At 38.4% G+C, this 22,023-nt stretch overlaps 1 protein-coding gene across 2 annotated transcripts in view; it reads left to right on the top strand.

The window, feature by feature from the left end:
* The first annotated feature begins 1,623 nt into the window (after window positions 1–1,623).
* The window catches only part of EHHADH (enoyl-CoA hydratase and 3-hydroxyacyl CoA dehydrogenase), a 57,619-nt gene continuing 37,219 nt past the window's right edge, over window positions 1,624–22,023 (top strand). The window contains exons 1-4 of one of the 2 annotated variants that reach the window (XM_007195274.3): window positions 1,624–2,064; window positions 6,538–6,641; window positions 11,737–11,909; window positions 16,277–16,388. In XM_007195274.3, coding sequence (XP_007195336.1) covers window positions 1,991–2,064; window positions 6,538–6,641; window positions 11,737–11,909; window positions 16,277–16,388 — 463 coding nt within the window. In that variant the 5' untranslated portion in view covers window positions 1,624–1,990. Of the gene's footprint in view, window positions 2,065–6,537; window positions 6,642–7,133; window positions 7,257–11,736; window positions 11,910–16,276; window positions 16,389–22,023 lie in introns of those variants that run through there. The other variant, XM_007195275.3, reaches the window with a different exon arrangement.

The following is a 22,023-nucleotide window of genomic DNA, read 5'->3' as shown; positions in this document are numbered from 1 at the left end:
TTACTTGTTTCACTAAAAAAAAATAGAATAAAAAAATAATAAACTACTGCCAAGCATTTTTATAGACTTAACACAGAAATTTGCAGCTGTACCTAAGGGGAGGGAGGTGCAAGGCAGAAAGTTCTGTGTTCAAATGAAACTAGGGAGATAGATGAGAAATGACCTGTGGCTGACTCCAAGATGTAGATGAGAAAAATGCCTCAAAACGGCTCCACACCATGCTGATCTCCACTTCCTCCAAGAGCAATTTCAGAACTGTTAAGCCTTGCCTACACGGCCTTTGTGGAGGTACTCAAAGTTGTTAAGATGAACGGCAGAATTGTTCCCCTAGAGGCCGACATCTGAAAAGACAATACTGAATCTATTGCTTCCTACAGTAAGGGAAAGCTGTGCTGGTCATATATAGTCTCTCCAAGCAGAGCAGACTGTTGATCTTACATATAGTTTTCGGGCAAGGTTGAATTCAGGGATTGGCGAATTTTAGAGGCAGTAGAGATTGATGCCACTTGTAAGAGGCTGGTTGATGTTGAATGTTGGCACTCAGAGGCGTGTGCCCTGGGCTGTTTGTGATTGGCTGGCTATCAAAAGTGAGAGGCTGGGACTTCCCTGGTGGCTCAGTGGTTAAGAATCCGCCTGCCAATTCAGGGGACACAGGTTCGATCTCTGGTCTGGGAAGATCCCACATGCCGCAGAGCAACTAAGCCCATGCACTCTACTACTGAGCCTTCACTCTAGAGCTCGCGAACCACAACTACTGAGTCTGCGCTCTAGAGCCCGCGAACCACAACTACTGAGCCCACATGCCACAACTACTGAAGCCCAAGTGCTAGTGCCCGTGCTCCGCAACAAGAGAAGCCACCGCAGTGAGAAGCCCGCGCACCGCAACAAAGAGTAGCCCCTGCTGGACTCAACTAAAGAAAGCCCACGCACAGCAACAAAGACCCAACGCAGCCAAAAAAAAAAAAAATGCGGGGCTGTCCTTGATAAGTTGTCCTTGACAGATTAGATGGGTTCTGACTGCTACCTGTTTTCAGGGCTTCAAGGCAATGGGTACTTTCCTAGGAGTAGGAACCTGGTTTTATTTTCAACAGGTAAAAGAAAATCTATGAAAATAATCCTTAATCTTTGCTAAAATTGGTGAAACATTAGTGAATAAAACCGCTCCATTGTTTTTTCCTCTGAAACTTCCAGACTGCCTTCTGGCCCCTTGATGGACTGTGGAGACCGCCTGAGGCCAACTGCATCTTTAAAAACTTTGTCCCAGCCTGAACGAGGCTTTATTTATCTTTAGTCTCCTGCCTACAGCCTAGCACATGATAGGTGCTCAATTCGTGGTTGAAGTATGAGAAATCACAATCTTTAGGAATGGCAGAAGAAGAAAGAAATGGAAGGATTGGGCAGACAGGAAAGTTGAAGGTTTCACTAGGTCGCTGTATGACGGTTCTGTAAATATTTGATATTAGTACCCTACCCATTTAGGTGAAATGCATGATTTGTGTATTTTATGTGTTCCAGGTGTGTGTCATATCACATAATTGTCAGGATCCCAGATATCTGTCCCTGTTAAGAAGGATCGTGAAGATGAAAACTGTGATGAGGACACAGCTCCACCAACTTAGGGAACCTAGAACTTGTCCAGAGAAGCCAGCCCCTCCGGGCCAACGGTTTGCAAATCTCGACTTGCTGGCAATTCCTCTCATTTTCCATCGTCCTCCCTGATCTACTTTGTGATGGGAGCAGGACAAGAGCCAACAAAGAGGAAGAGACGACAGGGGTCTGCAGAGCGCGGGGCTGTGGTCCGGGGAAGGAGGAGGTCTGGGATGGATGATGGGCGTCGGTGCCCGGGAGCGGCCCGGGGGGGGGGCGGGAGGCGGTGCCGAGCTCACATTGGCCCAGCGGGCGCCCCTCCTCGCGGGGCCGGCCCAGCGCCCAGTGAAAGTGATATCTCCCTGGGGCCAAGAGCTGAGGCGACCTTGGCGACTGAGGAAACATGGCTGAGTTTACGCGGCTGCAGAACTGCCTGGCGCTGATCCGCCTACGAAACCCGCCTGTCAACGCGCTCAGGTAACGGGCTCGGCCGCCTTCAGCCCGGGGACAGCGAGCAGGGTCTTAGCCGCCTGCCTGCGGTGGAGGCTTTGACTCTCCCCTGCTGGTTTAAACGGAGAGAGACACTGAAACGGATTAAACCTGGGCATATGCCAGGGCCTTTTACATTGGTTAGCTCAGTTCCTGTTTGCAGAGAACTCTCTCACTGGTAAGGAAACCAAGGCTGAGAGGCAGACAGATGGCTACGAAGCGGGGGAGCTGGGACGGATCGGGTCTGTCCGTGCTCACTTCGTGCTGGACTCTTCTGCTTGCTTGCAGCCTTGACTTCTCAGGAGTACTTTCTATTCCAAAGGTCTTAATGCAATGCTGGCTGGACCTTGATTCTTCACTTCCCAACCTCGAGTCCAGGCCACCCTTATAATGTGTGACTAAAAGTTTTAGAAATCCAACAATAAACTGGCTTCACACTGCTAAAAATATAGATCCCCTTTAATGCCAACACAGTGAGTAAAAGAGAATTGTGTCCTGGCCCAGATATGCAAAGGTATATCTCTTGGTCTGTTCTAAACCTCAAGGTCTTAGTGCTTCCGTGGAAGATCCATGTCGGGTTAAGCCCATGTCAGAATAAGCCTATTAAATAGCATTTTCTGAAGAACTACTGTGGAGTACCTTCCTTGTTAAACTTGTAAAAGCGTTACTTTTAAAAGTGAGATTAACGCTGCTCTTTTGAAAGTTAATGACGTTATATAAGTTTGGTTCTTTTATATCTCTGAAAAAAGTATAGTGATACATCAGCCTAGGAAAGAGCCACCCATCCACAGGGAGTAGGATTAGAAGAAATGATAATTTACAGAGAACATATAAAGCATAAAGAGAAAGACTTTTGGTCAAAATCCTTATCACATGACGCTGGAGCAAAAAGAGACTGTAATGAGAAGACATACTAATTTTAACTGAATTTTTGTCCTACTATCATCAGACTTGATTTTATCATTAGCACTAATATAATTATTTTAATATAAAATTTTGCATTTAAAAATATAAAAAATTCAGAAATAAAATCATTCAAGGATGATAATGTCCACTTACTTGCCACTCTCAGAAAAAAGCAAAATATTTATTATTTTGGCTTTGATGAAGAAAAACATGAGTAATATGATTACATATCAGTTTTGAACTTGACTGTATTCCTATTAGAATTACTAGATATTAGGACTCTGCCTTAACCTCTGTTCATAATGGGAAACTGTGCCCATCTAGAACTTGGGGAAAAAGGTTCCACAGTCTACTACCTATAACTAGGAATATTTTACCATAACTACTTAAAATGTTTCTGTTATTTAACCTGCCCCCTACCCACCCTTGCAGGAGAAATGTATCTACCTCATTAAGTTGTTGTGAGGTTTAAATGCGTTAGAGATTATAAACTGGCACTTAGCAGATGTTAGCTATCATTATTACTATTAGTCAGAAGGCCTGTTACAAGCCCCTACCAGCAGGCCCCGCTGCTCAGGATTCATTGCAGCTGCATCAAGATTTTCTCCACTTGGGAATAAATGCTTTCTTGCCCTTTCCCATCTACCTTCTTCTGAACCTATATTTAGGTAGAGGTGTGTGTCTTAGCACATTCATCAAGTTTAACAGTTTCCCAATTTTTTTTTTTTTTTTTTGCTTTACACTTTTCTTCTTCCCTTCCTTCCTTTTTCCCTTCCTATTTCTAATTTTATGTAGGAAATTATTTCTTCCTAGCTAAGTGAGAGATTCTTATTCGAATATTTTTGGGCCCAAACAAATAGTTCAAATCTTTCCTTGCTTCCTTTAGCCAGCCAGGTTTCCTTCTATTCAGGTGAATGCCAACCCTCTTTACAAGTGTAGGACATGTCTGATTACTAGGCCCATCTCCCAGAACAATGGCTTTCACACTTTTTAAAATTATAATCCACACAGGAATCCATGATTTACATAGCAACCTAAGACACACACACATACAAATACATAACTGAAAACAAAGTTTCGTGAAACAAAACTTATTTTGTTTGATATATTTTCTTTTCTATTTCTTTGTTTGAAGAATGCTGCTCACAAGCCACGACTTGATTCGATGACCCCCTGGCTTTAAAAAATTGTCACACGAAAGACTTCCTATAGTGACAGAAGCTAAAGATCTTTGGTCATCACTCATGAAATGTTACCTTTAGACTCCATTTCTCCATGCCTGACAATATTAAGGGGAGAAAATAATTTAACCCCTGTGACCTTGACATTGCTACGAAGTTGTTGTCCTTTTCACTCAGCTAGAATCTAGTAAAGCTATACCTACTACAGCCATTTTCATTTTTCTTTTTTTCCTGTGTTTGATTTTTGCAAAATTAGCAAGAACATAAGAAATAAAAGAGTAGGGGTTGGTTGAAATGGGAAAAGCCAGCCTTGTCTCCTCAGTGGCACAGATTGGGCTCATTTTCCAGCCGTTGTTTACCCAGAAGGAAATATGTGCCTTTTGGACTTCTCAATAGTATGGATGGTTCAGAATCAGTTTTCCATTAGCAGATTTGGTTTGTAATTAACTAGTTGAAGGCAAGAGGTTTTGTTTGATTTCATCTGGGTTAAATGGTGAAAAGTAACTAGGTAAAAGGGAATTGCCATAAACAAGGGCAAGTATCTCCTTTATTCCCTGAGGTTTTAACTCATAGTTGCTGGTCTGAACAATCTGGCTTTATGGACATTTGTTGTTGTTGTTTGTTTTAAGATTTTTTTTCACTCTGTATAAAATGTTCCCCAAATACTTAGAATTCTAAGGCAAAACCGATTGGACTCTGGTTCTATCGTTTTTCCTTTAAGCAATTCCTCACCACTCTTCCCAGTTCTCCTCCTTTATCATCCCTTGGCACTTGTTGATCCTCTGCTTCATGGCAAATTCTCCTCTCCTGGTCTCTGTGACTTTGGGCTCCCTTGGTACTGAATCACTCTGCTGAGCCTCTCCCACCTCTTAGATCGTCTAGATCTACCCTCAGCTCTCTCTTCTTTTTCTTTGGCAGACTCATTCAATCTTGGCTTTAACTATCTCCTCTGTGGATGACTGAAATGTGGCAAAGTCTACTACATGCCCTTTCTTTCCCAGACCTTGCCTTTACCTCCTAAATTAGTTAGGATTAGGCTTGGCTGCTAGTGACAGAAAACTCAAAATAATGATGGATTAAATAAGAAAAAGTTGATGTCTCTCACAGCAGTGTCCTGGAATGGCTGGTATGGCTGCTCCACAATCATCAGTGATCCCAGTTCTGTCTATCTTCTGCTCCGCCATCCTCAATAAACAGCTTCCACCTCTTGATCCATAATGGCTGCTCTGAATCTAGCCATCATATCTGTATTCCTGCCAGGAGTAGGGAGGAAAGAAAAAGCAAAAAGCATACCCAATCCTTTGAGGACTATTCCCAAAAGTTGCATGTACCAAATCCGTTTCCATCCCATTGGCCAGAAATTAATGCCTCGGGCTGACCTTACTGCTGGGAAATGTAGTCTTTATTTTGGGCAGCCATGTATCCAGCTAAAAACCAGATGTTTAATACTTCGAAGAATGTCGGGATGGAGGGATATTTGGGGGTAACTTGCAGCCCCTGCCACATCGCTTAGACTGTTATTTTTAGACAATTGCAGTTTTCTTATATTATGCCAATATGACAAATTGAAAAGACTTTCTTGGGACTTCCCTGGTGACGCAGTGGTTAAGAATCCGCCTGCCAATGCAGGGGACACGGGTTCAATCCCTGGTCCGGGAAGATCCCACATGCTGCGGAGCAACTAAGCCCATGCGCCACAACTACTGAGCCTGCGCTCTAGAGCCTGTGAGCCACAACTACTGAGCCCATGCGCACAACTACTGAAGCCCGTGTGCCTAGAGCCTGTGCTCCGCAACAAGAGAAGCCACTGCAATGAGAACCCCGTGCACCACAATAAAGAGTAGCCCCCGCTCACCACAACTAGAGAAAGCCCACGCTCAGCAACGAAGATCCAACACAGCCAAAAATAAGTAAATAAATAAATAATAAATAAATTTATTTTTTAAAAAAAGACTTTCTTTCCTCTCAGAAGTTCCACGTCACTTTCTTTGTACCTTTATTACAGCACTCATCTTAGTGTGATATTGTGTTGTGTACATTTTGTTCTCCCTAGGATGTTGTAAACCCTCACTGTACATAGGATATGTATATAATATTTTTAAATTGATAGTGCTGATTCTAAGTGGTCAAAGTTACAGCAAAATGTAGGAAAACACTTTTTTTTTCTAAAGTTTATATGTTTAATCAGCTCAGTGCTTAATTTACAGTAGACACATATATTATTTGTTAAATTAGTGGAAGTTTAATGATAAGTATCTAGGATTTTTATACATCTTGTGTTTAATTTTTCATTGTTAGGAAAGGAAAAACAAACCTCTGAGATGGTAGAAATTTGATTCTGACTCATGCTTCATGTAATTTTTTTCCCTTTTAGTCAGACTGTTCTCCGTGGAATAAAAGAGGGTCTGCAGAAAGCTCTAACAGACCATACAGTAAAAGCCATTGTGATTTGTGGAGCAGATGGCATCTTCTCTGCAGGTAACCAGTGTCTAACCCTCTCCCACTCTCTCTGAAATCCTGCCACAGACTGAGATCAATGCTGCATTATCTGTCCCTGTGGGTAATACTATAGTGTGGGTAATGAATATGGGAGTTGAACGGGAATGAGAAACATTGTGGAGAAAGAGACAAGAGTCACAGGAGAGACCCAGAGAAGATGCTGACCTTACTCTCTTTTATATTGGACTGGGCCTTTGGAGGACATTTAATTCCAGGCTTGATGGCTATTATAGCTGCTAGTATACACCTGCTGGTACATATCCGCTCTGCATATGTCACCATCCTATGTGAGCTTGGGCAAGTCCCTTAAATCTCCTGAACCTCAATTTCTCTATTTATAAAATAGATACCATAATATTTATATCTTAACAGGTTTTTGTGAGAGTAAATGAGATAACACATCTGAAAGCCCCTAGAGCAGTGCTTGCATGCAGAACATGTTCGATAAATGTTATTTTTTATTTCACACAGAGTCCTGCAATGGAGTTCATTTTTCTTCTGATAGTCACCCATCTCAGTGACCATGCACTCTTTATTGGGTTATCCTGTGAAGATGCAAAATAGTGACAAAATACGGCAAAAGCATCTGAAATGGTGATTTATTCACTGGTATTTGTGGCACCTTTTCTTCTTTTCCCAAATTATACCCTTTGACAAAAGTCGCATGGATATGAAGGCCCATGTATTCTTACTGTAGCCAGAGGAATTTTTTTCTTTTTTCTTCTTCTTCTTCTTCTTTTTTTTTTTTGCCAGAGGAATTTAATGTATGTCAGTGGTAACCTGAGAAGAAATAGATGTTGAAGTCATAACAATGAATAAATATGAAAACATTAATCATTATAATAATTACCATTTAGCTTACCTGCTATGTGCCAGTACTGTGTAGCTTATTTACTTATTAACAATGAAAATAGTAATATTTTTACATACTTTATATTTTAATCCTCAGTAAATCCTACAATTTCCATTTACAGATGAGAAGGCTAAGCCTAAGAGAAATTAAATAATGGGCCAAACATTAACCAGCTATTAAATAGCTTACTCAACTGTTTGAAAACTTAAGGTTGGGAGCCCAAGATGGTGACTTTGAGGCATGGAGTGAGGGATCAGAGTTATGAAAAATCAGAACTGATATTTCTTTGTAAAAAAGGAGGTAGGAGAGAATGTAGTTAGAGTTCAGAGGCAGCAAAAATAATTGTCCTGGAAAAGCATTAGGGATTGTCAGACTTGACTTAATGGACTTATATAGAACAATGTGCCCAGCAATAGGAAAATATGTATTCTTCTCCAATCTGCAACATTTACAAAAGTTGATCAGCTACTGGACTGTGAAAGCTTATCTCAATAAATTTCATTTAGAATGTGTTCTCTGACAACAGTGCAATCAAGCTAGAAACCAGTAAGTAAAATATAACTAGAGATTCTCATGTGTTTGGAAAATAAATTCATTTCTTAATAAACTTTGAGTCAAAGCAGAAATCATAATGCAATTTAGAAAATATTTTTAACTGACTGATAATAAAAACAATATATAAAACTTGAGGGATACAGTTAAAGCAAAGCTTAGCAGGAAATGTATGGCCTTAAAGGTATATATCAGAAAAGAAAAAACACTGAAACATATTGTGGTAAGCATCTATATTAAGGAACTGACAAAACAAACAGTAAAATAGATCCAAATGAAGTAGAAGGAAGGAAATGATAGAGGGGAAATTACTAAAATAGAATACGAATGTGAATCAAGAGAACAATAATATCAGAAGTTCTTTGAAAATACTAATAAAATTGATAAAGCTTCGGAGAAGCTTATCAAGAAAAAAAAAGAGACGGTACAAACAATACATATAAAGAATGACAAAAGGGATATCACTGAAGATGCTCTAGCCATTAAAAAAGATAATATGAACAAGTAGAAAAACAGAGCTTACAAAATTGACTCAAGAAGAAACAGAAAACCATTAAAGAAATTGAGTCAGTAATCAAAAATCTCACAAAGTAAATTCAAGTCCCAGATGACTTCATTGGTAACCTCTAACTGAAAAGTCAAGGAAAATATTATTCTAATTTTACACAAACATTTCAGAGAATAAAAATAAGAGGGAACACTTTCTATATTAGTTTCCTGGGGCTGCCATAACAAGTGAGCACAAACTGGGTGGCTTAAAACAACAGAAGTTTATTCTCTCAGAGTTCCAGAGGCTAAAAGTACAAAATCAAGATATCTGCAAGACCATTCTTTCTCCAAAGCCTCTAGGGAAGAATCCTTCCTTGCCTCTTCTAGCTTCTGTGGTTGCTGGCAATCCTTGGCATTCCTTGGCTTGTTGCTGCATTATCCCTATCTCTGCCTCTGTCTTCCTGTGGCTTTCTCCTCTGTGTCCAAATTTCCCTGATCTTATATAGACCCACACTGATCCAGTATGACCTCTTCTTTACCTGATTATATCTGCAAAGACCCTATTTCCAAATAAGATCACATTCACAGGCTCTGGGTGGACACCGTTCTATCCAGTACACTTCCCAACTCATCTTGTGAGGCTAGCATAACCTTGATAACAAAACCTGCCAAGGACAGTATGAAAAAGCAAAATTAAAGGCCAATTTTATTTGTAAACCTAGATATAAAACTCTGAAACAGGGCTTCCCTGGTGGCGCAGTGGTTGGGAGTCTGCCTGCTAATGCAGGGGACACGGGTTCGAGCCCTGGTCTGGGAGGATCCCACATGCCGCGGAACGGCTGGGCCCGTGAGCCACAACTACTGAGCCTGCGTGTCTGGAGGCTGTGCTCTGCAACAAGAGAGGCCACGATGGTGAGAGGCCCGCGCACCGCGATGCAGAGTGGCCCCCGCTTGCCGCAACTGGAGAAAGCCCTTGCGCAGAAACGAAGACCCAACACAGCCAAAAATAAATAAATAAATAAATTAATTAAAAAAAAAAAAGAAAAACTCATAGCTAACATCTTAAAAACAAAACAAAACAAAACAAAACTCTGAAACAGTATATAATAAAACTGAATCTAATGGTATATAAAAAGCATGATATATCACTTTCATCCCAGAAATACCAGATTGATTAAACATGAGAAATCAATGTAATTCATCCTATTAAAAGATTAAAGGAGGAAAATCATGTGATTATTTCAAGAGATTCAGAAAAAAACACTTGGTAACGTTTAGCATGCATTAAAGATTAAAATTCGTAGTAAACTAAATATAGAAAGAAAATGTCTTCATCAGGCAAAATGTATCTATTTTTAAAAACCTACAGCAAGCATCAAACAAAATGGTAAATTGAATGCTTTCCTCTTCAGAAAGGAATAAGACAAGGCTGGCTGCTATCACCATTTGTATTTGACATTATATTCTAGGCCCTGGCCAGCCTAGAAAAAGAAATAAGGTATAAGGATTGGGAAGGAAGAAACAGAAACATCATTATTCAGAAGACATGAGTATTTGTAAAAAATAAATCTATCAGAAAATCATAAGAATTAATAATAGAATTTAGGAATTTTGCTGGATGTAAAATCAGTATCCAGAAATTAATTGCATTTCTATGTGCCAGAGATAAACAGTTAAAAAGTGAAATCACTATACTCTTGTCTGTGCCTTGGTTTCTATAAAATTGGGATGATCATACTAACCTTTTGCTGCAAGTAGAAGAATGTAGTATAACATTTAAGAATGTGAGCTGTATAGTCAAACTGCCTGAGCTCAAATCCTTATTCGACCAGTTACAGAATCATGTCTGAACTAGTCACTTAACATCTCAAAGCCTTAAACTTAAACCTGTAAAATGGAAATTGTTAATAGACTATTTAACTTAGATGTTAAGTAAATTAAATGAGACAATATATGAAACTACTTAGCCCAGTGCCTGATGTATAGTTTTTATCCAACAAATGTTAATTGCTTCTGTTACTTGAAAAATTAGTTTAACCTGAAGTTACAGGAATAATAGACGTGACATTCAGACTGAAGTTCACCTTGTTTCTCCAGAACCAAAAGGAATCTAAAAAAATAAAAATAAATAATAACAGTAGAGTGTGAAATATGATGGATTGGTGAGAAAAAAAGCATAATCCCTGGATGGATGCTAGATGAGGAGCAGGTAGCAAAAAAAAAAAAAAAAAAAAAAAGAAAGGCTGAACATGAAATAATTAATGTAACTTTTTAACTTATACCAGGCTTAATATTTTCAAAGAACATATAATGCTATAGGGGAAAAGCTCACTACTATGTATAATGTTATGTGAAAAAAGGAAAATATAAAAAATGACTTTACAGAGTGTTCTCAATATTGTTAAAAATATATATTACAGTAAACATTCATTTAATTGTCACATCAGTCATTTAAGATAGGTATTGAAACAAAATGGTTAAATAACTTACTCAAGGTCACAAAGCAATTTACATACATGTGTTGGGAAAAAACTAAAAATTCACCAAAATATTACATTGTTATCTCTGTGTGGTGATATTTGGAATAATATTTTTGTCCTTTATAATTTGGTGTATTTTTCAAAATTTCTATAATGCATATTATTTTTATAATTAGGAAAAGCAGTAAATGTTGTTACTTTTATTGATCACAAAAAAGTCTATCACAGAAATGTAATTCTAAGCTGATTGATTAACATAACTCACAAATATGTCTGCATTTTACCCTGAGGTTTTATATTGTAATGACTGATGCCCTTAACAAAGATATGGGTCTAAATTGCTGTGAATAGAGTTGGTGAGCAGTATCATGCAAAAAATGGGAATGGCTGACTCAATCTTAGAATCTTTGCTTCCCTTTTCTGAGCTTTCAAATTTTTCTAAAAGTAGAGTTACTACTATCATATGGAAGGACAGATCTTAGATTACAGGACTTCTGATAAAGATTTGAGGATTTTCCCTCATATCTCTCTACATTTTCCAGGCTACTTGTTCCTTTACTGTGTCTGCAACCAAAGGATAAAGTGTTTCATGGGTCCAAAGAGGTCTGAGATTCCTTAAGTGTAATCTGGTAACTTATTGTTCTATAGCAAAGCCCAAGTCTTCCTCAACTCTCTTTTTTCCTTGTCTTTGTGTTCTTAGGTGCTGATATCCGTGGCTTCAGTGCTGATATGACCTTTGACTTGACACTGGGAAGTGTAGTAGATGAAATACAGAGAAACAAGAAGCCTGTGGTGGCAGCTATCCAAAGGGTGGCTTTAGGAGGGGGACTGGAGCTGGCCCTGGGCTGTCACTATAGGATTGCCCATGCAGAGGTAACAGAGGGGATCCATATGGGGTTTGATGTAGGGAGCTTTTCTTTAGAGCAAGCTCTAAATGTAGTCATAAGCATCAGACATGATCATTTTGAATGGTTAGCTTACTGGTTCACAACTCTTAGGTTTTTCTAGCACTGGTGTTCAGCTATTATGTACGAGTACAGTGTTACTGGTTGTTGAAATGTTGAAATATGTCCATTCTAGTTGATAAAGAGCTACTACCCTGAGCCTGTGACTGTCCCATCACTTCCCCTAACCCTAGCCTTTGGACCTTCCCATGACCCACTAGCTAAAGGGGAACTCCTGTACAGGACCCCCAGGACCTTGCTCTAGTACAATGGCCCACATCAGATTTCACTGAGCCATGCTCATGCAGTATGAGGTATTAAATATTTTGACTATCACCCCTGAGTGTGCATATTTATTTAAATTTTTGTTTCCTATCTCAAACATTTCAGTTTTGTGGTCTCATAATTTTTAGTACCTAAGAAGACCAGTTCCTATTGGGAACAGCACACAACTAGTAAATCCATTTATTTCTGGAAATAGATTTAATTTGGGTTATTAGACATATAGATTGAGGTTTGTGATACCAGTCTTATAATAGTAATATTTTTATAAGTAATATATTTTTCTAATAATAAAGATAATATTCATCATTGTAATAGACTATAAAATACAGGAAAGTATAAAGATGTAAAACTGAAGTCACCATAAACTCACAGTTCAGAAATAACCACTATTAACATTTTATTTTTTTTCTTCCTTGTCTTTTTCCTGTGTAATTTTTTTCTTACTTTTTTTTTTCTTTGCAATCTTTTTTGTTTTTTTAAAAACTACATTTGGAATTTTATTGTATTTCACCTGTACTCTATTTTTATACTAATACTGTATTTAAATTATTGTTAAATATTCTTTATCCATTCTACCAATCTCTACCATTTACATTTAACATAATTACTGATAAGGAAGGACTTTTGCCATTTTGCTGTTTGTTTTCTACGTCTTATATTTTTTCATTCCTCAATTCCTCCATTAATGCTTTTGTTTGTATTAAATGGATAAGTTCTAGCACACTTTTAATTCTCTTATTGTTTCTTTCACTGTATATTTTTGAGTTATTTTCTTAGTGGTGGTTGCCCTGGAGATTAATGTCTTAATTTCTGACAAGCTAGTTCAGATTAATACCAACTTAATTTCAATAGTATGTAAAAAATTTGCTCCCATATAGTTCTGTTACACACCCCCTTTATGCTGTTATTGTCACAAATTATATCATTATACATTGCATGCCCATCAACATAAATATATAATTATTGCTTAATGTAGTGGTCTTTTAAATCAGGTAAGAAAAAAGAGGAATTGCAAACAAAACATTACATTAATACTGTCTTTTATATTTACCTGTGTAGTTACCCTCTAACAGTGTTCTTTATTCCTTCATGTGGATTTGAGTTACTGTCTAGTGTCTTTTCATTTCATCCTGAAGAATTTCTTGTAGGGCAGATCTGCTAGCAACAAATTCAATTTTTATTTATCTGAAAATGTCTTAATTTGCCTTCATTTTTAAAATAAATTTTTATGTATTTATTTATTTATTTTGGGCTGTGTTGGGTCTTCATTGCTGCATGCGGGCTTTCTCTAGTTGCGGTGAGCGGGGGCTACTCTTCACTGTGGTGCGCGGGCTTCTCATTGCGGTGGCTTCTCTTGTTGTGGAGCATGGACTCTAGGCTCACGGGTGTTAGTAGTTGTGGCTCGCGGGCTCTAGAGTGTAGGCTCAGTAGTTGTGGTGCATGGGCTTAATTGCTCCGTGACATGTGGGATCTTCCCGGACCAGGGCTCGAACCTGTGTCCCCTGCATTGGCAGGCAGATTCTTAACAACTGCACCACCAGGGAAGTCCCAATTTGCCTTCATTTTTAAAGACTAGTTTTGCTGGATGTAGAATTCTTGGTTGACAGTACTTTTCTTTCAATACTTTGAACGTGTCATCCCACTGGCACTGGTCTCCCTGGTTTCTTTTTCTTTTTTTAATTAATTAATTACTTTATTTATTTTTGGCTGTGTTGGGTCTTCGTTGCTGGGTGCGGGCTTTTTCTAGTTGTGGTGAGTGGGGTCTACTCTTCCTTGTGGTGAGCAGGCTTCTTATTGTGGTGGCTTCTCTTGTTGCAGAGCACGGGCTCTAGGTGCATGGGGTTCAGTAGCTGTGGCATGTGGGCTCAGTAGTCATGGCTAGCGGGCTCTAGAGTGCAGACTCAGTAGTATGGCGCATGGGCTTTGTTGCTCCGTGGCATGTGGGATCTTCCCGGACCAGGGCTTGAACCTGTGTCTCCTGCATTGACAGGTGGATTCTTAACCACTGTGCCATGAGGAAAGCCCTCTCCATGGTTTCTGATGAGAAATTTGCTGTCAATCTTATTGGAAATATTCCTTAAAAATATCATTTTAAATGGTTGCATAATTTTTCATCTTATAGATTTATCATAATTTATTTAACCATTTCCCTATGTTGTTTTAATTTTTTATAAAACTTATAAATAAAGACACATATCCTAAGTGTTCCTTTTTCTGTGTTCCTCATACCATGACCTTCTGCACACTGAGTGCAGATCTAAGTTGTAAGCAATAGTAAGTCAAGGGATAGGGATGACCACTGGTGGGAAAAATGGTGATCAACTGCTAGGAAAGCCTCAAGTGAGAGAGGCTCAAACATTCCAGGTATTTTGGAGCTGTTGGCATCACGATTTGGGTAAATGGCAGTCTGTATTTAAGTACCCTCCTCCTCCCATCCTTATACCTGGAAAATGACTAACAGAGCTTTGGCCACTTTTAAGGCCAAGAGAGGCATGTGATTAAGGTCTCAAGCTCACCCTCTCATCTGGACTGAGGTTGCTGCCTGACTTTCTTCCTTTCTTTCTCCCTTCCTTCCTTTCTTTCTTTCTTTCTTTCTTTCTTTCTTTCTTTCTTTCTTCTTTCTTTTTCTTTCTTTCTTTCTTTCTTTCTTTTTCTTTCTTTCTTTCTTTTTTTTCTTTCTTTCCTTCTTTCTTTCTTTCTTTCTTTCTTTCTTTCTTTCTTTCTTTCTCTTTTTATAATAGCTTCACTGAGGTATAATTCATATACCATATAATTCACTCATTTAAAGTGTAGAGTCCAGCGATATATTAGTATAGTCACAGAGTTATGCAATCATTACCACAGTTGATTTTAGAATATTTCATCACCCTCAAAAGAAACTTCACACCTTTTAGGAGTAACCCATCATTTCCCTCTCCCCCAGTCCTAGCAATTACTAATCTACTTTCTGTCTGTATGGATTTGCCTATTCTAGACACTTCATATAAATGAAAACATACAATATGTTGTCTTTTGTGTCTGGTTTTTTCCACTTACCATTATGTTTTCAAGGTTCACCTGTGTTGTAACATGTCATTAGTATTTTATTCCTTTCCATGGCTGAATATTTCTTTTTATGGATATACCACATTTTCTTTATTCATTCATTACTTGATGGACATTTGGATTGTTTCTTCTTTCTTGGATTTATGAACAATGATGCTATGAAAAGTTTTGCACAAGTGTTTTTTGTGGGCATGTTTTCATTTCTTTTGGGTATATATTGAGGAGTGGAATTGCTGGGTTGTATGGTAACTCTATGGTTAACCTTTGAGAAACTGCCAAATTGTTTTCCAAACTGACTGCATCATTTTACATTCCCACCAGCAATATATGAGGGTTTTGTATGCTCCACATACTCTCTAAAACTTGTTATTATCTGTCTTTTTTATTATAGCCATTATAGTGGGTATGAAATGGTATCTTGTAGTTTTGATTCGCATTTCCCTGATGGCTAATGATATTGAGCATCTTTTCATGTGCTTATTGGCCATTTGTATCTTTTTGGAGTAATGTCTATTCAGATGCTTTGCCCATTTGAATTAGATCATTTGTCTTTTTATTACTGAGTTGTAAAAGTTCTTTATATATTCCACATATATTATTAGCAAATATTTTTTCCCATTCTGTGAATTGTCTTTTTAATTTCTTGACTGCTTGGCTCTTTCAGGGTTCCATAAAACTGTTTCTGGAGACTATTATTTGCGTTAGCTGAGACAGGTCATAATAGAGTTAGAGAAGAATTGTGTAAGAAGCTGGAGATGTGTTTCAACATGAAGACTTAGGGATGGCACAGCTCTATTTATGCTATTAATTAAAGGAGAGGGTGTGCACTAATTTCCTCTGTAGAAACTCTCACTGAATTCTATGCAGCAATGTTTTTGAGGGTGTGAGAAACCCAGGGGAATGCTTGCCTTGACTCTGAATATATCATCTCATTCTAATGACCTTTATGCCTTCAATCTTCGATAGGCTCAAGTTGGCTTCCCAGAAGTCACACTAGGAATCCTTCCTGGTGCAAGAGGAACCCAGCTTCTCCCCAGACTTATTGGAGTTCCTGCTGCACTTGACTTAATTACGTCAGGTCAGTACTAACCCTGCCAATGGCTGTCTAGTTCAATGTGAGGAACTGGACTAGGATTTAGAAACATTCTGGCTTGACCATTCCCTACCCATGTAATTTTAAGAGGATACTTTAACTCTTTGATGTCAATTTTCTCATCTTTAAATGTAAAGAATGCCTTTTCTGAGAGCTTCTCAAAAGTTACCATGAAGAGCAAATGTGAGTGCCTTCTAAATGAAAGTGTATACAAAGCCCTAATCACATTTAAGTGTCTACTCATAGACACTGGTTTCACATAGGGTTCATTATATTCAGATCTAATTTAGAAATTATAATATAAACAAGAATTAAAACCAGGATTTCCAAGGAAAGATTTCAAGTTTTAGTTTGGAAATGACCGCATTTTTCATTTCCCAGGTGTTAAGATATTAGCTTCAAATAGAAGTTTTCTCTTTCAATAGGGAATGTGAACAATGCAACACTAGAAATCATCTAGAGACCCTGAATTTACCAAATATGATAAGACATAGAAAGCTATTGCCAGTCGAAGTGAGGTTGGAAGAAAGAACATACATAACTATTTACTCCAAACAGGTAGAACTGAGACCTTGGGTCAGACACTTTACCTCTCTGTGCCTTAGTTTCCTCATAAATGTTTATGACAATAGCACCTACCATATGGTGGTGTGGTGAAGATTAGATACCTTAATGCATGCAATGTGCTTAGAACAGTCCTAGGCATGGTAAAGAGTGTTAGCTATATGTTATTATTCCCATATCTGACTTTAGTGAAAGAGGAGGATTGAGTAAAAATAAGATGAGGATCTTGGCAATAGACTATATCCCAAAGAATGGACTATAAAAAGAGCACAATCTTTAGAATCAAAGACCTGAGCTTGAATCCCAGCTGTACCACATATAAACAATATGCCTTGTACAAATTAATTTTTATTCACTCATGCAGCAGCTGTTTAATTTTTTCTCATGTGCCGGGCCCTGTTGTAGGCAGTGGGCCTATAGAGGTAAATCAAACCTACAAAAACTCCTGCCCTTATGGAGAGCATATACAGAAAACAACAACAATAACAATAATTATCATTATCATATTTCATCAATTCAAAAATGCACAGTGTTTTCCACATCTTTGAAATCAGGATGCCTCTTACATTCATTGTGAGTTGTGGTTTGACTGGCAGTGTTTTTCTTCCTCTGTTTCTGTGGGTCAGGAATTTGGGAACAGCTTAGTTGGGTTCTAGCTCAAGGTTTTTCAGGAAGCTGCAGTCAAGATACTGACTGTGGCCATAGTCATCTGAAAACTTGACTGGGGCTGGAGGATCTACTTCCAAGATCTACTTCCAAGGTGGCGCACTCACATGGATGGCTGCTGCTGACTGTTGGCAGGAGGCTTCATTTCCTCTGCACGTGGACCTCTCCCTAGAGCTGCCTGCATATCCTCACAGCATGGAAGCTGGCTTCCTCTAGAGTGAGTGATCCAAGAGAGAGCAAGGCAAAGACTGCAATGTTTTTTATGACCTAGCTTTGGAGTCACATGCCAACTTTTCTGAACTATTCTATTGAATATACAAGTCTTCCCCATCCAACTTGGGAGGGGAACTTGAATACCTACAGGTCAAACACATGGCAGGTCACTTTGGAGACCAGCTACCACACTGTATACTCTTCTTAAGCTCCATGCCTACCTATTATTTAAGTAGTATACATGGTAGGTTAGATGGAGATCAGTGCTAAGGAGAAAACATAAAGCAGAAAGGGGAAATGTAAAATGATAGGGCTGGGGGTTGGGTAATATTTTAGGTAGGATAGTTGGGAAAGGCTTTCCTACAAAATGAATGTGAGTGAATACCTGAAGGATGGAGGAAGCTTGTTATGCCAATATCTGGAGGAAGATATTCCACGCGGAGAAAATAGCAAATACCAAGCCCTGAGGTAGGGGCATACTTGGAAATTTCCAAGAACAGCAAGAAGGTCAATGAAGCTAGAGTAAGGTGAGTAAGGGGAAGAGTAGTAGGGAGTGAAGTCACATCAGGTAGGGCCTTGAAGATAATAGAGAGAACTTTGGCTTTTCTTCTGAATGAGGTAGAAAGGCATTAGAGTGTTTTGAGCAGAAGACTAACAAGCATGCTGTCACTTATGTTTTTTAAAAGATCACTCTGGCTACTGAAAATATATTAACTGGAGGTAAGGCCAGAAATAGGAAGACTGATTAGAAGCCTGCTTTAATAATCCAAGGGAGCCATGACGGGAGGTTAGACCTGAGTGGTAACAATGTAAATGGTGAGACATGGTCAAATTCTGGAAATATTTTGAGCCAACAGGCTTTTGTGACAGATCAAATGTGAGAGGTGAGGGAAAGGGGAGAGACAATGATGATTCTAATGGCCTGAGCAGCTGGAAGGATGGCGCCATTACTGAGAAAAGGGGAATTCTGCTGGTACAGCAGGTTGTAGGGAGGAATCACAAGAGCTTAGTTTGGGACATGTTAAGGTTTGACATCCAACTTGAAGTGTCAGGTAGACAGTTGGATAGACTGGCCTGAAATTTAGAAGGGAGATTGTCTGAACTTCTCTCAGTCATCATTTTCTCATCAGCAAAACAACCACATAGTTGTGTAAGGCATAATGAAATTACATGACTTGCTTATGGTATAGTACCTGTCACAGAGGAGACATTTTATAAATGGTAACTGTGGTAGGCATAATAATGCCTCTCTCCAAGATGTCCACATCCTAATCCCTAGAACCTGTGAATATATTACCTTACATTCGAAAGGGACCTTGCAGTTGTGATTAAATTAAGGACCTCAAGATGGGAGATTATTCTAGATTGTCTAGGTAGGCCCAATTTATCACAAGCATCCTTAGAAGAGGAAGGCAGGAGGGAGAGAAGATGATACACAGCTGGCTTTGAAGATGGAGGAAGAGAAGAAATGTAGGCAGCCTCTAGAGGCTAGAAAAGCCCAGGAACAGATTCTCTCTCAGAGCCTCCAGAAGGAGCACAATTCTGCTGATCTATTTTAGATTTCTGACTCCTAGACTAAGATAATAAATGTGTGCTGTTTTAAGATGCAATGCTTGTGGTAATCTGTATAGGAAACTAATACAGTAGCCATTAATAATGATGATATTAAGACTCTTGCTTCTGGAAAACATTTTTTTTTCTAAGAAGGGATGCTAAAAAATTGTTACTGAAAGTTGAAGATTCCCTGCTGATGTTAATGAAGAAAAATACCAGCTCTATAGGCACTGCCCCCCATAGGAAATTAATAAGTAAATAAATTTAGATTAAATTACTAGATAGCTAACCTTTTCTGATCTTCTGAAAACCATAAGAGAGATAATTCTGGAAAGTGGAACAATTACAACAACCACTGCTTCTCCACGATTCCCTTAAAATGCCACCTGAAAACAACTGAATCTTTAGCAGTAACCACAAAACACACGCTTGGGCACGATGCAGTTCATTCCCTGACGTTCTCTGTCCAAATGATGAAAACTACAGTGCCCTGATGTTCCTTTTGCTGTTATTTTCTAGGTCCCGTCTTTCTTTTTCACTGAACAGCACAGAAAGCCTCTTCTCTATTCTCATAGAGCTTTTTCTCAGCCCCATAGTTACTTTATGATCTTTCCCAGGACAGGGATGCCCTCAGACTCTAGTCTTTGATGAGGTACCTACCTCTTGCCACCCAGGGTACTGGGGAAGAAGTTGCGAATGGCGTCTTTATCCTGCCAGTCTTTCAGATTTAGTTAGGTCCATGTGGGTTTTCTCTATATTCGAACAAGATGTTAAGGGTGAGTTTTAATACCCAGGGCTCCCAGTCAGCAATAATAAATATCAGCAAATATTATTTCATGAGTAAGGCAAACAGACCAAAAAAAAAAAACCTATGAAAATATTCTGTGTCATTAGAAAAATGAAACATAAATGTGAGTCTGTTGAAACAGATTAAAGGCAACAAAAATCTTAGAAAACTCACAATATTCTAAATTAGAAAAGAAAATATTTTATTTATTAAATAAGAACACCCTGTTTAAAATCAAAACATTAGCCAAAATAACTTTTGAAGCAATAAAAAAAAGATGCAATAGAACAGACTACTGAATCAGCAACATAGAGGGTAGAGACACGTTTATAGAATTCAGAAGAATTTCTAAAAAAGATACAGAAAATGTAAATGAAGGCAGCAGACATGAGAGGTCTATAATAGAGGCCTCTGCTATGAATAATAAAAGCTCCCAGAGCACAAAGCGAAAAGGGGAGAAGCAATAACCAAAGGAAAACATAGAAGAATCTCTTCAGATACATAAAAGAATCAGAGATTGTATTTTAGTAAGCACCTCATTTTCCTGGAAAAACTGACGAGATGTCAATGCCTTGTATTTTGATAAAGATTTTAAATTTCCAGGAAATAGACTCCTGCAAGCTTCCAAAGGATAAAAACAAAACACAACAAAAGGTTACTCTTGAAACAACTAAAATCACTCCAGCCACAAATAAATTCTCAACGTATGGAACATTTGTATACTAAGATGCTATATAGTCTTAAATGTGGTCTAAATCAGGAGTTCTTAAAGTGCGGCCCAGGAACTCCTAGGTGTACCTAAGACCATTGTGTATGGGGGGGCGGGAGGGGTCCATGAAGTCAGAACTATTTTCATAATAATAAGACATTGCTTGCCTTTTCCACCCTCATTCGCTCACAAATATACAGTGGAATTTTCCAGAGGTTATTGTATGCCATGTGGTATCAAAACAGATTGAATGCACAAGCAGGAATGAGAATCCAGCTGTCTTCTATTAAGCCAGACATTAAAGAAATTTGCAAAAATATAAAACAACAACACTCTTCTCACTAAATTTTTAAAATTTTGAAAATAGAGTTATTTTGCCTAAAAATTTATTTATGTTAATATGTAATAGGTTTATCATGGTTATTTTAAAGTGATTTAATAAAGATACATTTTTAAAGTTCTCAGTTATAATTTCTAATATAGTAAATATTAATAGAAATAACCCATATAAACAAAAGCTCTTTGGAGTATTCCATAATTTTTAAGAGTGCAAAGGGGTCCCAAGACTAAAAAATTTGAGAACTGCTAATCAATACACTTATTTTTTAAAATAAATTTATTTATTTTATTTTATTTATTTTTGGCTGCATTGGGTCTTCGTTGCTGTGTGCGGGATTTTCTCTAGTTGCAGCAAGCGGGGGGCTACTCTTAGTTGTGGTATGCGGGTTTCTCATTGCGGTGGCTTCTCTTGTTGCAGAGCACAGGCTCTAGGCGCGCAGGCTCAGTAGTTGTGGCTCACAGGCTCAGTAGTTGTGGCTCGCGGGCTCTAGAGCACAGGCTCAGTAGTTGTGGTGCAGGGGCTTAGTTGCTCTGTGGCATGTGGGATCTTCCTGGACCAGGGCTCGAACCCTTGTTCGCTGCATTGGCAGGCAGATTCTTAACCACTGTACCACCAGGGAAGCCCCAATACACTTATTGTTTGACACAGAAACCACAATACAAAACTGTGCACACATGGTCCAAATTAGAAAATAATGAGTCTATATTATTACTAATATATAATTACTAGTGTAAAATTTATACAGTTACTAATATATAATTTAGACTAAAGTCTAAAATGGATTTTT

The sequence above is a fragment of the Balaenoptera acutorostrata genome, chromosome 4, assembly GCF_949987535.1.
Source record: "Balaenoptera acutorostrata chromosome 4, mBalAcu1.1, whole genome shotgun sequence".
NCBI lineage: Eukaryota > Metazoa > Chordata > Mammalia > Artiodactyla > Balaenopteridae > Balaenoptera > Balaenoptera acutorostrata.
Note: the sequence above shows the minus strand (reverse complement) of the source record. Positions and strands in the feature narration are given on the sequence as shown.